The 18,375-nt window shown below is 44.7% G+C and overlaps 1 protein-coding gene across 1 annotated transcript; it reads left to right on the forward strand.

Annotated features, from left to right (window-relative positions):
• The first annotated feature begins 1,602 nt into the window (after positions 1–1,602).
• On the forward strand, positions 1,603–2,996 carry LOC147984645 (uncharacterized). The gene is made up of 2 exons (XM_087541195.1): positions 1,603–2,628; positions 2,772–2,996. The coding sequence occupies exons 1-2, from the start codon at positions 1,603–1,605 to the stop codon at positions 2,994–2,996; spliced, it is 1,251 nt and encodes a 416-aa protein (XP_087397321.1).
• Positions 2,997–18,375: the final 15,379 nt, after the last annotated feature.

Genomic DNA, 18,375 nt, shown 5'->3' on the forward strand with positions numbered 1-18,375 from the left:
AACTACTCCCTCCTCGTCATGGAGAGCACCGGGATGATGAAGATGGCCACCGGAGAGAGATTTCCCCCCCGGCAGGGTGCCGGAACGGGTCTAGATTGGCTTTCGGTGGCTACGGAGGCTTCTGGCGGCGGAACTCCCGATCTATTGTGCTCACAGATGTTTTTAGGGTATATGGAGATATATAGGCGGAAGAAGTACGTCAGGGGGGCCACAAGGGGCTCACGAGGGTGGAGGGCGCGCCCAGGGGGGTGGGCGCGCCCCCCTGCCTCGTGACCTCCTCGCAGATCCCCCGACGTGCACTCCAATTCTTCTGGGCTTCTTTCCTTCCAAAAATGAGTTCCGTGAAGTTTCAGGTCAATTGGACTTCGTTTGGTTTTCCTTTTCTTCGAAACCCTAAAACAGGGTAAAAACAGAAACTGGCACTGGGCTCTGGGTTAATAGGTTAGTCCCAAAAATGATATAAAAGTGTATAATAAAGCCCATAAACATTCAAAATAGTAAATAATATAGCATGGAGCAATCAAAAATTATAGATACGTTGGAGATGTATCACCCTGCAGCTTATGATTGCGCGGGATCTTATTGCCCGCCTCGACGCTGCCCAGGACATCCGGGCTCTTTCCCCCTCCGAGGTCTGGCTTTGACGCAATCTCAAGCGCGCCTACCTTGGATTGGCTTCGCTCGAGAGATCCATCACTCGTGAGCGGGTGCGGTTTGGCTGGCTGAAGGAGGGCGATACTAACACCGCCTTCTTCAAAATCCACGCGGCCCACAGGCAACAGAAGAACCGCATCCTCTCCCTTCTGCACGAGGGCTCTAGATCACCGATGAACAGGATATGGCCAAGGCGGCATACCACCACTTCTCCTCGCTTCTTGGCACTCCAAGACCCCGTGATTTCTCCCTCGACCTGCAACAGATTGACGACCGCTCCTTTGATTTCGAGGAGCTTGAGCTGCCTTTCTCTGAGGAGGAAATCTGGACTGCGGTCAAGGCACTCCCCCGTGGAAAAGCCCCGGGCCCCGATGGATTCACGGCCGAATTCCTTGTGGCGTGCTGGGCTATAATCAAAGCCGACGTCTGCGAGGTGTTCGACAAGTTCTATGCCATGAACGGGCATAGCTTCCAGCGCCTAAATGAAGCCCTAATCACACTGATCCCGAAGAAGCCGGACGCCTCCTCTCTCTCGGACTACCGCCCCATCAGCCTCATCCACTTGATCGCGAAGATCATCGCCAAAGTCCTCTCACTATGCCTCGCCCTCACCCCTCGCCCGGGCCAGCTCGTCTCCTCCAACTAAAGTGCATTCATCGCTGGGCGGTGCGTGCACGACAATTTTATGCTGGTCCAGCAGACCGCCCGCCGGCTTCATAACCTCCGCATGCCTTGTGTCCTCCTCAAGCTCGACATTGCACGCATGTTTGATACAGTATCTTGGGCTTTCCTCCTCGATGTGCTCCGCCACCTGGGCTTCAGACGGCGGTGGATCGAGTGGATTGCCATCTTGCTCTCCACGTCCAGCACGCGCGTCCTCATCAATGGATCCCCCGGCCCTCCATCACCCACGCTTGCGGGCTACGGCAAGGCGATCCCATGTCCCTGATGCTGTTTATAATTGCCATCGATGCTCTCAACTCCCTCCTCCTCCATGCCCACCACAGTGGCCTCCTTCAGCGTCTCACCACTCGGCACGCCTCTTCGAGCATTTCTCTCTATGTCGACGACGTGATCATCTTATGCCACCCCTCAACCCGCGATCTGCGGGTCATTCAGGAGCTGCTCCGTGTCTTTGGCGAGGCTTTCGGGCTCCGCACGAACTTTTCCAAGTGTTCAGCAACCCCGATCCGCTGCAACGACCCCACGCGTGCTTCCATCACATGCGAGCTAGCTTGCACTGTCATGGACTTCCCTATCACCTACTTGGGCATTCCTCTCTCACTCCGGAAGCCATCCTCCTCGTCGCTCCGGCCGATTGTTGAGAAGCTGACCAAGAAACTTTCCTCCTGGCGTGCGATGCTCCTGTCCCGCGGTGAACGTCTCTCCCTTGTCCGCCACATGTTGTGCGCGATCCCCTCCCACATCATGGTTGTCATCGCTCTCTGCCCGACGATTCTCAAGCTTGTGAACCGAACGATCCACGAATTCCTCTGGCATGGCAACAAGGAGACCCGCGCCGGCCACGGGCCAGTCAACTGGCAGCGCGTCTGTCGGCCCCTCCATCTCGGCGGCCTCGGCATTCCGGACCTCCATCGGCAAGGGATCTCACTCCGTGTGCGCTGGATGTGGCTACAGCGCACCGACCCGGCCAGGCCATGGGCACACCTACACCTGCCCTCCGATGCCGACTCCTCCTCCATCTTCCGCGCGTCCACTGCTTGGGTTCTCGGTGATGGAAGGTCTTGCCGTTTCTGGACTGATGTGTGGATCGACGGCATGGCCATTGCGGACATTGCCCCTGCCCTCCTCCCCTTGGTCCCTCGTTGGCGACGCAAGCGCACCCTGGCGGATGGGTTCCAGGACCGTTGTTGGATCGCAGACTTGCGTGGCGCGCTCACGCCCATTGTGCTAGTGGAGTACGTCCAGCTCTGGACTCGACTCCGCCACCTTCACCTCTCCGCCTCCCAGACCGTCTCGTCTTGCGCTGGACTACGGATGGGAAGTACTCCGCCAGATCATGCTATCGAGCCCTCTTTGTTGGCTCCACATCCGCTCCATTTTGGCGCCTCACCTGGAAGTGTTGGGCCCCTCTACGCATTAAGATGTTCACCTAGCTGGCCGACCTTGACTGCTGCTGGACTGCTGATAGACTGGATTGCCATGGTCTCCCCCACAACGACAGGTGTGCTCTTTGCGACCAGGACGTCGAGACCATGCAACATATTATCATCGCCTGCCCCTTCTCCAGGCAGATTTGGCACGATGTCCTGTCTTGGGTGCGCGCCACCGTCCCCCCTCCGTCTGGTTCTGAAAAGAGTTCCTCCCTTGGTTCTCTTTGATGATCATGAGCTCCCCCACGGGGCACCGCAAGGGGCTTGCCACCCTCGCAACCCTGACGACTTGGTCTATCGAAAGCAGCGAAACCGCCGTGTCTTCGACGGCGAGTCCCCCTCCACCTCCCGGCACCTTGAGCTTATCCAGAACGACGCACGTTCTTGGGCTAGGGCTGGAGCTCACGGTTTACATGCTGATGTAGGGTAGGAACCATAGGGGCCGATCTTTCACGAAAGGAGCGGATCCCGCGAAGAACACGAAGAACACGGGGAGGAACAGAGAGAAATCACAAGGGGAAACACTCAAGAACAAGTCCAATCACACATCCACTAGACAATCAAACAAACAAGATCCACAAGGTACATGAACAACAAAGGGAAAGATACAAGGTAAGGTTCATCTCCATGAGGAGGTCTTGAAGGGGGCCACCCAAGAGGGGGTCTTGAATCCAAGGGGATCTTCTCCAAAGAGGGGCCGCGGTCTCTCTCGTGGAGTAGATCCGTAATGGATGAGCAAAGCTCTATCTCTAAATGAGCTACTACTTTTCTAACCCTAGAAAGGAGGTGGGGGTGGTCTATATATAGTCTAAGCCACGAAGGGGTAAGTGGGAGAGAGATACAAGGCCAAAGGCTCGGCTGCGCACAGCCATGGCGGTAGTACCGGGCCCTCGGGCGGTAGTACCGCTTGTATGGGCGGTAGTACCGGACTTGTGCCGCTCGATCACAGGAGTTTGTCTAGTTGAGAGGCAGTAGAGCGGAAGTTGGCCGGTAGTACGACTTGTGGGCCTTCAGCGGTACTACAGCTTGGTGTGGGCGGTAGTACCACTCGTCCTGGACTAGGCAGATCCTCTTCTTCCTTCTCTTCCATGCTTCTCTCGTGGATGGTGTAGTTGTACACTTGTGCTCACCCTCCTCCTCCTCGTCCATGGTGTTCCGACAATACCTATGTATGCACATGAGAGGAGTGTCAAGTAGTATACCATCCTCGAAGGGGTCAAGTGAGCATGCATAAAGGAGATGATTCACCTTTGTGTATGTGAAGTAGATGTCACATGTGTCGCTTGCCGAACGGACTCTTGACATGGTGATGTCCATAGGATGCTCCGCATCATCCCCTCCCCCTTGGGAAAGATCCAACCTCGGATCAAAAACCAAATCACCATGGGAGAGAGATGGCTTCGCCGTGTAGAAGCGGACATTCACCAAGTAGTCATCATCTTCAACCTTGGAGTAGGCACTCTCCAATGTCGCACCGTCTAGTGATTCCTTCAAAATGAGCAAGGACAACAAACACTTGGAAAAATAAATGTGGTTAGCGTTAGTGCAAAACCAAGCATTCAAGAGGTGATTCACCAAACAAGTGTCGTCATCATGCAAATCATATGGTGTGACAAAGGATTGTGACATGGCATGTAAGCATATGAATCTAGCACAAGCAAATAAATCATGGGGACAAGCATGTGAATGTGAGGTAGTGATGCAAATATGTGTGATATGAGAAGAAGCATCAACCTCAAGGTCATAGCAATCATGCATAAAATTCTCGATAAATGGCCGATGGTAGGCATATGAATCATTCACAACACGGAGTAAAATAAAGTGTCTAAACAGATGGGACAAGTGCAAGAAAATCAAAGCATAATGTGCATAGGGTGTAGTGAAGATAGTATGGCACTCAACACAATAGAAAGATCAAGTGTTCATCATGTGTGAGGCAATCAAGGCAAGCATGTAGCAATCATTGGGACATGACATATGTGAAGAAACGACATTGTTGTAACGAAACATGTGATAGGAGCAAGTAATCCAAGAATTGGATGCAACACACAAGGCATATATATCATGATGAATGGAATTGTGAAAATGACAAGTCTAAGCAAGATCGCTAACAAGTGTGTGATCAAGTGGTCCAAGATGAACAATGAATCTCATGGTGCAAGCAACACTAGTATGATCCGCAATATCCATGCTCAAGAAAGATGTCACCTTGAAGGCGTGTGCTTGTGCATTCTTCACATTGCCGAAGTTGCAAGAAATGTGGTGTAGAAGCGAGTCGTGGTCGAATGTATGAGGCTCGCTCTCAAGAGCTCGAATGGTCAACTCATGTGACATGGAAGTTGACACAAAGTCCAAGTATCCTACACACGAACACAACAAAACAAAGAACGTATGCGGCATGGTAGATAAACACATCATCCATCATGATGGTTCTCTTCTTTTGCACATAACCATTAGAAGCACAAGTGCATGAATAATATGATGCAATAATGGCTATATTCATGGCACTAGGTATATGGTGCAAAGAGGTAAGACAAGCATGCTTCACAAGAAATATGTCAAAATCTCCAAATATATGTGAGAATGCTATGGGGGCAATCTCATGAGAAAAATCATTGTTGCACTCAATACATGGAAAATTGTCTAACATGAGAAAGGCAACACATGGAGATATATGACAAGAAGCAATAACAATCATGTTGTGCAAAGCATGTAGATGGTTGTCATCAACCGCATGAAATGAGCAAGTATGAATCATCGGTGATGCAACAAGGCAAGCAATCATAGGAATCAAGTCGTGCAAGCTAGTAGTGCGAAGATGCAACATACTAGAGGAAAGCATGGCAATCATGTCATGTGAGCAAATAATAGTCATAGGCAATGCACATGACATATCGCAAGCACGAACACAAAGCAAGATGAAAGTATCATCAGAGGCATGGGGTACAAAGCAAACATGGCAATAGCAAGCAATATCTCCACCAAGATTGCAAATACACATACAAGTAGTAGAATCAATCATCATGTGTAATGCAAAGCATGGGTCACAAATGCATGGCAAAGGTATAGGAATGAGCATGTCATGCAAAGTGAACATGGCAAGATGGGCAAATGATATATAATAGACAATAACCCATAGCCAAGTGAGGGCCATGTAGAATAAATGCGCGAAGTCTTTGCGCGAAGAGAGCGGTGGGAAAGACAATCCATGGGATCCCAAGTTATCATTGCTCTCTAGAGCTTGTTTTGTCAACTCGTGGGATTGCGAGGTTGACAAGAATTCATGGGTACCTACAGAAAAGAGACACAAACGGAAGAAATTGTGTGTGCGGTAAATGTACACATCATCCATCATGATGTGTATGTGCACGTGAGAGTTAGCACAAGATACACATCGCTCAAAGAAATTTGATGCATGGTATAGGAACATGTCATCCATCATGAAAGAATAGTTATTGTGTATAACACGATGGGGACACAAATTGAGAATGCAAGTATATGGCACATCAATAGCATGTTTATTCATGGGAAGCATATTGTGCACACAAGTATTGGGAACATGCAATGAATGAGATGAATCAAAATCTCCTAAAATGTATGAGGAAACTATGGGGGTCTCCTCATGAGCAATATTGGAAACATCATATGGAGAAAATGGACGACATCCAAAACAATGCATATCCGAAGCTAGGTGGTTATGGCATGGCATATGAGATAAATGATGCAAATGGAGCATATCAATATCATCACAAGAGAAACAAATGCCAATAACCATAAGTGCAAATTGGGTTAATTTTAATGGCATATGCATAGTCACTATGAAGAGATTGCAAATATGACATATGATTGATCTCATGCATAGCATATGACAAGTCAAGCGGATTGACAAACATGATGTGACCTAAAGAATTATCACAAGAAATCCTATGTAACATGGCATCACAACTAATAGACTCCACATGGCAATCATCATACTCATCATAAATGGGTAAATCATCGCATGGGGACGTCGCACTAGCATGAAGCATGGTAATAGGTTGATCAACATCATGCAAGCAATCAATGTCAAGCATGTCCACTAGTGGGACAAGAGCATGACCTTCACCTATGTTACCTTTGTCATTCCACTCAAGTGGTGTAGGTGAGGTGGTAAAGACCAAATGGTGGTCATATTCATCTTGATGGAACCATGTGGGGGGTGCATCATATTCCACCATGTCCATCGGCTTGTCCAAAGGGAGGACGTAGTCGTCGCGACTCGGCGCGTCATCATATATGGGACCTAGCACCAAATGAGAAGACACAATAGAGGTAGAGGTCAAGTCGTTAGTGTTGAAAGTGGGCTCACATGACCTATCAACTATCTCACTCTCTCTATGTGGTGGTTCACTCACTCCCTCAAGGTAGGTGCACTCAATCTCACGTATGGTGGAGTCACTCATCTCACTCAAGTGGTGGGGGTTGTGGCTCTCCTCACATGGGAATTGTGGCAACACATCATATATGGGGCTAGTGGTGAAGTCACTCTCGCTCTCAATATGGTGGCTAAAGTCACTCAAGTCATCATATGTCGCCGTGGTCGAAGGAAAAATCCCATGCTCAACCATCTCGTTGTTGTCGCCGTGGATGAAGGCCGAAGATGGCACATCATCACTCTCGCCTCCTAAGATGGAAGCATCATCCTTGCTCGCTGATAACCCATAAGTATAGGGGATCGCAACATCTTTCGAGGGTAGAGTATTCAACCCAAATTTATTGATTCGACACAAGGGGAGCCAAAGAATATTCTCTAGTATTAGCAGCTGAGTTGTCAATTCAACCACACCTGGAAACTTAGTATCTGCAGCAAAGTGTTTAGTAGCAAAGTAATATGATAGTGGTGGTAGCGGCAACAAAAGTAATGTTTTTGGTATTTTGTAGTGATTGTAACAGTAGCAGCGGGAAAGTAAATAAGCGAGAACCAGTATATGGAAAACTCATAGGCACCGGATCAGTGATGGATAATTATGCCGGATGCGGTTCATCATGTAACAGTCATAACATAGGGTGACACAGAACTAGCTCCAATCCATCAATGTAATGTAGGCATGTATTCCATATATAGTCATACGTGCTTCTGGAAAAGAACTTGCATGACATCTTTTGTCCTACCCTCCCGTGGCAGCGGGGTCCTATTGGAAACTAAGGGATATTAAGGCCTCCTTTTAATAGAGAACCGAAACAAAGCATTAGCACATAGTGAATACATGAACTCCTCAAACTATGGTCATCACCGGGAGTGGTCCCGATTATTGTCACTTCGGGGTTGCCAGATCATAACACATAGTAGGTGACTATAGACTTGCAAGATAGGATCAAGAACTCACATATATTCATGAAAACATAATAGGTTCAGATCTGAAATCATGGCACTCGGGCCCTAGTGACAAGCATTAAACATAGCAAAGTCATAGCAACATCAATCTCAGAACATAGTGGATACTAGGGATCAAACCCTAACAGAACTAACTCGATTACATGATAAATCTCATCCAACCCATCACCGTCCAGCAAGCCTACAATGGAATTACTCACGCATGGCGGTGATCATCATGAAATTGGTGATGGAGGATGGTTGATGATGACGACGGCGACGAATCCCCCTCTCCGGAGCCCCGAACGGACTCCAGATCAGCCCTCCCGAGAGGTTTTAGGGCTTGGCGGTGGCTCCGTATCGTAAAACGCGATGATTTCTTCTCTCTGGTTTTTTTCTCTACGAAAGCAAATATATAGAGTTGGAGTTGGCGTCGGAGGGCATCTAGGGGGCCCACGAGGTAGGGGGGCGCGCCCTAGGAGGGGGCGGCGCCCTCACCCTCGTGGACAGGGTGTGGGCCCCCTGGTCTTCATCTTTGGCGAGGATTTTTTTTTTATTTTTTCTAAGATGTTCCGTGGAGTTTCAGGTCATTCCGAGAATATTTGTTTTCTGCACATAAAACAACACCATGGCAATTCTGCTGAAAACAGCGTCAGTCCGGGTTAGTTCCATTCAAATCATACAAGTTAGAGTCCAAAACAAGGGCAAAAGTGTTTGGAAAAGTAGATACGACGGAGACGTATCAACTCCCCCAAGCTTAAACCCTTGCTTGTCCTCAAGCAATTCAGTTGACAAACTGAAAGAAAGAAAGAAAAACTTTTACAAACTCTGTTTGCTCTTGTTATTGTACCTATGTCAAGCCATCATTCAAGTTTTCAGCATAGATCATAACTAACCACATTTGCAATAATTCTCAGGTCCCATAATTACTCATATCAATAGCATAATCAACTAGCAAGTCATAATAATAAATCTCGGATAACAACACTTTCTCAAAACAATCATAATATGATATAACAAGATGGTATCTTGCTAGCCCTTTCTGAGACCGCAAAACATACATGCAGAGCACCTTTAAAGATCAAGGACTGACTAGACATTGTAATTCATGGTCAAAGAGATCCAATCATAGTCACACCCAATATAAATTAATAGTGATGAATGCAAATGATAGCTGTGCTCTCCAGCTAGTGCTTTTTAATAAGAGGGTGATGACTCAACATAAAAGTAAATGGATAGGCCCTTTGCAGAGGGAAGCAGGGATCTGTAGAGGTGCCAGAGCTCGGTTTTGCAATAGAGATAAATTGTATTTTGAGCAATATACTTTAATTTTCAATGTAACAACTAAGAGATGGCGATATCTTCCATGCTAAACACATTATAGGCGGTTCCCAAACAGAATGGTAAAGTTTATACTCCCCCTACACCAACAAGCATCAATCCATGGCTTGCTCGAAACAACGAGTGCCTCCAACATACATCAGGTCCCAGGGGGAGTTTTTTTTGCAATTAATTTTGATTTAGTTTGCATAAAGCATGGGACTGGGCATCCCGGTGACCAGCCATTTTCTCGTGAGTGAGGAGCGGAGTCCACTCCTCTTGAGAATAACCCGCCTAACACGGAAGATAAGGACAACCTTGGTTGATACATGAGCTATTCGAGCATACAAAACAGAATGTTTAGTTGAAGGTTTAGAGTTTGGCACATACAAATTTACTTGGAACGGCAGGTAGATACCGCATATAGGAAGGTATGGTGGACTCATCTGGAATAACTTTGGGGTTTAAGGGATTGGATGCACAATCAGTATTCCCGCTTAGTACAAGTGAAGGCTAGGAAAAGACTGGGAAGCGACCAACTAGAGAGCGACAACAACCATGTACATGCATTAAAATTAATAAACATTGGATGCAAGCATGAGTAGGATATAATCCACCATGAACATAAATATCGTGAAGGCTATGTTGATTTTGTTTCAACTACATGCGTGAACATGTGCCAAGTCAAGCCACTTAAATCATTCAAAGGAGGATACCACCCCATCATACCACATCATAACCATCTCAATAGCATGTTGGCACACAAGGTAAATCATTATAACTCATAGCTAATCAAGCATGGCACAAGCAACTATGATCTCTAATTGTCATTGCAAACATGTTTGTTCATAATAAGCTGAATCAAGAACGAGGGATTCATCATATTTACAAAAACAAAAGAGGTCGAGTTCATACCAGCTTTTCTCATCTCAGTCAGCCCATCATATATCATCATAATTTCCTTTCACTTGCACGACTGAACGGTGTGAATAATAATAAGAGTGTACGTGCATTGGACTAAGCTGGAATCTGTGAGCATTCAATAAACAGGAGAAGACAAGGCAATATGGGCTCTTGGTTAAATCAACAATAATGCATATAAGAGCCACTTCAACAATTTAATTATGGTCTTCTCCTACTGACCCCCAAAGAAAAGAAATAAAACTATTTACACGGGAAAGCTCCCAACAAGCAAAAGAAGAACAGGAAATATTTTTGGGTTTTCTTTTTAATTATTACTACTACAGCAGAAAAATAAACTACTACTAATTTTTTTGGTTTTTCTTAAGGTTTAACAAACACACAAGAAGAAAGCAGGAAAAAGAAAACAAACTAGCATGGATATTACAGTGAAAAAGTATGAGCACCGACATCTAGCAATGAGTGTGTGTGATCATAAATGTAATGTCGGTGAGAAATACGTACTCCCCCAAGCTTAGGCTTTTGGCCTAAGCTGGTCTATGGCCACGGCTGGCCTGGCTGATATCCATAATAATAGTTGTTGGGGTCATACTGTGATGAGGAAGAAGAAGGCTCTGATTGCCACTGGCTGGCAATGATCTCCGAATCCCATTGATAGTTAGACTGCCGTGAAGGATCAAATTGTGGTTCCGGTTCTGGCTCCTCGGCTGGTGCAGGGTTCCGGTAGGCGTGAATAGCCGTCAACGGAACAAGGTACGTGCCTACAGTAAAATCAAACAAAGAAGGAGCAGGCAGGATAATAGTCTCACGATGATGTTTGTTAAAGAACAATTGATATTTAAGCTCTCCTGCCCTATTCTTAACAATAAAATCATGTGCCACCATACTTTTATGATATAGATAAACACAGGGCAACACCTTTTCTTCCTTCCCAGCATGCCTAATAGGTATGTTAAAATGTAGGGCTAGGCATGTAGCATAGATGCCTCCAAAGATGGGGCCTTTGGTACGATTCATACTTAACCTTCTATGAATAATACCGCCCATACTAAAAGTGTTATCACTGTATAAACTGTGGAGCTAATTATATCAGGGATACTAAGGTTTCCACAGTTTCCGCGTCCAATTAAACAACGACTAGCAAATAATGCAAAGTAACGTAAAACAGGAAAACGTATGCTAGTAATTCGTGCATCGGAAACCTTCCTAGTTTCTCCTACAGTGATAGTATCAATAAACCCAACCACATCATCATGATGTGGTTCTTCTGTCTTGCCCTCAAAAGGGACTAAACAAATCCGACAAAAAACATAAAGTGACATCTCCTTATGCTCATCATATAAATGAAACTCCACCGTAGGTGGTGAGTTCCTAGAATGAAAATGAAAGTTTTGCACAAAGGTATTTGTGAGTAAGAGATACTGATCGCATTGGTCGTGGAGGAAAGCGGTGAGGCCTGCATTGTGAGCCAATTCATGAAAATCTTCATAGATACCGGCTGCTCTCAAAATCATCAGAAGGCCATTCACACGCCCGAATCTCCGCGGTGCGTGGCAAATTATACTTAGGCTTCGGTGCCTTTTCCTCCGAGCTTTGGCTCGATGAGCCCCTCAATAATCTCCTCATCATTTCCTGAAAAATTCTGAAATTTTTAGTAACTTCAAACAAAAGTGAACCAACTTAAATAAAACTGATAGCAACTACTCCTACAAGTGCCTAGACCCTCTATTAAGCATTAGAACTACTTGGAACCATATAAATTTGACATGCAAGCTCAAGAACATGGTTACCTATGCAGCACAAATTTGCAAAGAATAAAGCACTAGAACAAAAATAATTGGACCAATGGAGGAGTCACATACCAAGGAACAATCTCCCCAAGCAGTTTTGTGTGAGGTGCTTTGAGCAAGGAGATCGAAAATCATAGCAAAAGTGGCTGGAACTCGTGCTTGAGTTGGTTTTTCGGGTTTGTGCGAGACAGAGGAAGAAGATGGGTGCTGAGATAAGTGGAGGAGGGCCACCGTGGGCCCACGAGGCAGGGGGGCGCGCCCTAGTGGGGGGGCACCCACCACCCTCGTGGCCAGGTGGCAGCTCCTCCCGCAGTAATTTTTGCACAGTAAATCCTCAAATATTCCCGAAAAAATCATATTAAATTGGCATGTCATTCTGAGGACTTTTATTTTCAGGATATTTTATATTGCACGGATGAGCCAGGAAATAGACTGAAAAAATACTATTTTTACTTTATTTCTACTAATTAACAGAAAGTATAGAGAGGGTAGAGAAGTTTGTGCTTCTAATTTCATCCATCTCATGCTCATCAAAAAGAATCCACTAACAAGGTTGATCAAGTCTTGTTAACAAACTCATTCCGATAATCATGAAACCGGAGAAATTTCGAATAACACTAAGTTACCTCAATGGGGATATGCACATCCCCTATAATAAGTATATCATATTTATTTTTGACAGTAGGAAGAGGAAATTCAAAACCTCCAATTATAATCGATGGAATTTTTCCAATGGAGTTGATACTATGAACTTGAGGTTGTTTCCTCGGAAAGTGTACCGTATGCTCATTACCATTAACATGAAAAGTGACATTGCCTTTGTTGCAATCAATAACAGCCCCTGCAGTATTAAGAAAAGGTCTTCCAAGAATAATAGACATACTATCATCATCGGGAATATCAAGTATAACAAAGTCCGTTAAAATAGTAACGTTTGCAACTACAACAGGAACATCCTCACAAATATCGACATGTATAGCAGTTGATTTATCAGCCATTTGCAAAGATATTTCGGTAGGTGTCAGCTTATTCAAGTCAAGTCTACGATATAAAGAGAGAGGCATAACACTAACACCGGCTCCAAGATCACATAAAGCAGTTTTAATATAATTTCTTTTAATGGAGCAATGTATAGTAGGTACTCCGGGGTCTCCAAGTTTCTTTGGTATTCCACCCTTAAAAGTATAATTAGCAAGCATGGTGGAAATCTCAGCTTCCGGTATCTTTCTTTTAATAGTAATGATATCCTTCATATATTTAGCATAAGGATTTGTTTTGAGCACATCAGTTAATCGCATACGCAAAAAGATAGGCCTAATCATTTCAGCAAAGCGCTCAAAATCCTCATCATCCTTTTTCTTGGATGGTTTCGGAGGAAAAGGCATGGGTTTCTGAACCCAAGGTTCCCTTTCTTTACCATGTTTCCTAGCAACAAAGTCTCTTTTATCATAACGTTGATTCTTTGATTGTGGGTTATCAAGATCAACAACAGGTTCAATTTCTACATCATTGTCATTACTAGGTTGAGCATCATCATGAACATCATCATTAATATTGTCACTAGGTTCATGTTCATTACCAGATTGTGTTTCAACATCAGTCATAGAGATATCATTTGGATTATCAGGTGGTTTAGCAATAGGTTCACTAGAAGTTTGCACAGTTCTATCATTTTTCTTCTTCTTTTTAGAAGAACTAGGAACATCAATATTATTTCTTTGAGAATCTTGCTCGATTCTCTTAGGGTGGCCTTCAGGATACAAAGGTTCCTGAGTCATTCTACCAGTTCTAGTAGCCACTCTAACAGCATAATCATTTTTCTTACTATTCATTTCATCAAGCACTTCTTTTTGAGCCTTAAGTACTTGTTCTACTTGAGTGGTAACCATAGAAGCATGTTTGCTAACAAGTTTAAGTTCACCTTTAATATTAGCCATATAATCACCCAAGCATCTAATCATATAAGCATTTTCTTTTAATTGTCTACCAAAATAAGCATTGAAGTCGTCTTGCTTAAACATAAAGTTATCAAACTCATCCAAGCACTGACTAGCAATTTTAGTAGGAGGGACTTCAGCTTTATCATATCTGTAGAGAGAATTTACCTTTACTACCTGTGTCGGGATATCGGGATCAGGAGGTTCTTCAGTAAATAAAGAATTGAGATCATATGTTTCTTCAATAGGCGGTATATTAAGACCATGTATTTCTTCAATAGGAGGTAAATTCTTCATGTCTTCAGCTTTAATACCTTTCTCTTTCATAGATTTCTTTGCCTCTTGCATATCTTCGGGACTGAGGAATAGAACACCTCTCTTCTTCGGAGTTGGTTTAAGAATAGGCTCAGTAATTGGAGCAGGAGCTAGCTCAGGAGGTGCCCAATTATTTTCATTTGTCAACATATTATTCAATAGGATTTGAGCTTCATCCGGTGTTCTTTCCCTGAAAAGAGAACCAGCACAACTATCCAGGTAATCTCTGGAAGCATCGGTCAGTCCATTATAAAAGATATCAAGTATTTTGGGTTTCTTAAGAGGATGATCAGGCAAAGAATTAAGTAACTTGAGAAGCCTCCCCCAAGCTTGTGGGAGACTCTCTTCTTTAATTTGCACGAAGTTGTATATTTCCCTCAAAGCAGCTTATTTCTTATGAGCAGGGAAATATTTAGCAGAGAAGTAATAAATCATATCCTGGGGACTACGCACACAACCAGGATCAAGAGAATTAAACCATATCTTAGCATCACCCTTTAATGAGAACGGAAATATTTTGAGTATATAGAAGTAACACGATCTCTCATCATTAGTGAACAGGGCAACTATATCATTTAACTTAGTAAGATGTGCCACAACAGTTTCAGATTCATAGCCATAAAACAGATCAGATTCAACCAAAGTAATTATATCAGGATCAACAGAGAATTCATAGTCCTTATTAGGAACACATATAGGTGAAGTAGCAAAAGCAGGGTTGGGTTTCATTTTATCTCTAAGTGATTCTTTGTTCCATTTAACTAATAACCTCTTAAGCTCATATCTATCTTTGCAAGCTAAAATAGCGGTAGAAGATTCCATATCAAAAAGATAGCCTTCAGGGATAACAAGCATATTTTCATCATCACTATCATCATCGTATTCAGATTCAATAATTTCTTTTTCTCTAGCCCTAGCAATTTGTTCATCAAGAAATTCACCAAGGGGCACAGTAGTATCAGACATAGAAGCAGTTTCATCATAAGTATCATGCATAGCAGAAGTGGCATCATCAATAACATGCGACATATCAGAACAAATAACAGAAGTAGGTGTAGGTGTCACAAACTTACTCATAACAGAAGGTGAATCAAGTGCAGAGCTAGATGGCAGTTCCTTACCTCCCCTCGTAGTTGAGGGATAGATCTTGGTTTTTGGATCTCTCAAGTTCTTCATAGTGTCCAGCAGATATAAATCCCAAGTGACTCAAAGAATAGAGCTATGCTCCTCGGCAACAGCGCCAGAAATTAGTCTTGATAACCCACAAGTATAGGGGATCGCAACAGCTTTCGAGGGTAGAGTATTCAACCCAAATTTATTGATTCGACACAAGGGGAGCCAAAGAATATTCTCTAGTATTATCAGCTGAGTTGTCAATTCAACCACACCTGGAAACTTAGTATCTGCAGAAAAGTGTTTAGTAGCAAAGTAATATGATAGTGGTGGTAGCGGCAACAAAAGTAAAGACAGCAAAAGTAATGTTTTTGGTATTTTGTAGTGATTGTAACAGTAGCGGGAAAGTAAATAAGCGAGAACCAGTATATGGAAAACTCGTAGGCACTGGATCAGTGATGGATAATTATGCCGGATGCGGTTCATCATGTAACAGTCATAACATAGGGTGACACAGAACTAGCTCCAATTCATCAATGTAATGTAGGAATGTATTCCGTATATAGTCATACGTGCTTATGGAAAAGAACTTGCATGACATCTTTTGTCCTACCCTCCTGTGGCAGCGGGGTCCTATTGGAAACTAAGGGATATTAGGGCCTCCTTTTAATAGAGAACCGGAACAAAGCATTAGCACATAGTGAATACATGAACTCCTCAAACTATGGTCATCACCGGGAGTGGTCCCGATTATTGTCACTTCGGGGTTGCCGGATCAACACATAGTAGGTGACTATAGACTTGCAAGATAGGATCAATAACTCACATATATTCATGAAAACATAATAGGTTCAGATCTTAAATCATGGCACTAGGGCCCTAGTAACAAGCATTAAGCATAGCAAAGTCATAGCAACATCAATCTCAGAACATAGTGGATACTAGGGATCAAACCCTATCAAAACTAACTCGATTACATGATAAATCTCATCCAAGCCATCACTGTCCAGCAAGCCTATGATGGAATTACTCACGCACGGCGGTGAGCATCATGAAATTGGTGATGGAGCATGGTTGATGATGACGACAACGACAAATCCCCCTCTCCGGAGCCTCGAACGGACTCCAGATCAGCCCTCCCGAGAGGTTTTAGTGCTTGGCGGTGGCTTCGTATAATAAAACGCGATGATTTCTTCTCTCTGATGTTTTCTCTCAGAAAGCAAATATATAGAGTTGGAGTTGGCGTCGGAGGGCATCCAGGGGGCCCACGAGGTAGGGGGGCGCGCCCTAGGGGGGGCGCCCCCCACCCTCGTGGACAGGGTGTGGGCCCCCTGGTCTTCATCTTTGGCGAGGATTTTTTATTATTTTTTCTAAGATGTTCCATGGAGTTTCAGGTCATTCCGAGAATATTTGTTTTCTGCACATAAAATAACACCATGGCAATTCTGCTGAAAACAGCGTCAGTCCGGGTTAGTTCCATTCAAATCATACAAGTTAGAGTCCAAATCAAGGGTAAAAGTGTTTGGAAAAGTAGATACGACGGAGACGTATCACTTGCCACCTTGTCGCTCGCCTCCAAAACTTGGTCCTTGAGGGTCTCCATAGTCATAGTCGTCGCCGCACCATCTTGAAAAAGAGTCGAAGTAGACTCGGCATCATCAATGCCACAAAGAGGGATGGTGATGAAGTCGGACTTGGGAGCATCGTCTTGGAGCTCGTCGGGCTTGGACAACATGGTGGTACTAGCCTCATGCTCGTTCTCATGGAGCTTGGTAGTCACGAAGTGAGCTTGGGGTGGAGAAGCTTTGGCCTTCATGAGTTCTTGTTCCTCCTTGAGAGCACCAATGTAGTTGTTGTCAAGGGACTTGTAGTTCTCAAGGAAGATCGTCTTGGAGATGTTGTTGTGCAATCCTATCATGAAGTGGAACTTCATCGAAATGGGGTGGTCCATGTCGGCTCGTCGCAAGGCAATCTTCATCTCCTTGAACTACTCGTCGATGGACTTGGATCCTTGGATGGTGTTTTCTGATTGGCGTAGAAGTTGTTCCGTGTAGGTTGGAGGCACAAACTCTCGCCGCAAAGCTCTCTTCGTCTTGGGCCAACTCATGTCGTAGGTCTCCGAAGGTGCGTGAAGCCACCATGTGGACGCGTAGTCGTGGAAGTTCCTTGTGGCGCACTTCACTTGGTCTTCGGGAGAAACTTGATGTAGCTTGAGGTAGTCATCCATCAAACGCTCCCATTCGAGATACTCCTCAGGTTCTTGAGTCCCATAGAAAGGAATTGCATGGTCTATGTCGAGGTAGTAGCTTATGGAAGTCAAGGACTTGAGCTTGGGGAGCTTCTCTTGAAGTGCTTGTGGGCGAAGATGCCGTATGTCCATAGGCGAAGATGCCTTGAAGTCGCTTGGCGAAAATGCCAAGGGAGATGGTGAAGTCGTTGAGTGGTTGTTGGTGTTGAGCTCTTGACCTTCATGTTCGTGGTGGTGATGGTGTCGATGCCGATGAGACCGTGCCGGAGATGGTAGCTTGGAAGCATGTGTACTTGAGCGTCTTCTCGAAGATGAGGAAGATCGCTTGTAGGACTTGATGAGGGCTTTGATCTCCTCCATTTGAGCTTGCATCTTGGCATCGGTAGAGTTATTCGTGGCATCGAACTTGTTGTTGTTGTTGTAGACCGAAGGTGAAATGCCTTTCCTCTCCATCACAAGATTCGAGTAGAGGTGAGTAGGAAATGAGATGAACAATACCAAGTTACCTTTTCCCAAAGTTGAGGATGTATCCCGTTTCACTCAATGTGAGATGAAAGAATAGTAGAATTGGTATCGGACTTGTTCACTCACACCTACAAATTAAAGCTTA

The sequence above is a fragment of the Triticum urartu genome, chromosome 2A, assembly GCF_056163025.1.
Source record: "Triticum urartu cultivar PI428250 chromosome 2A, HENAU_Tu73, whole genome shotgun sequence".
Lineage (NCBI taxonomy): Eukaryota > Viridiplantae > Streptophyta > Magnoliopsida > Poales > Poaceae > Triticum > Triticum urartu.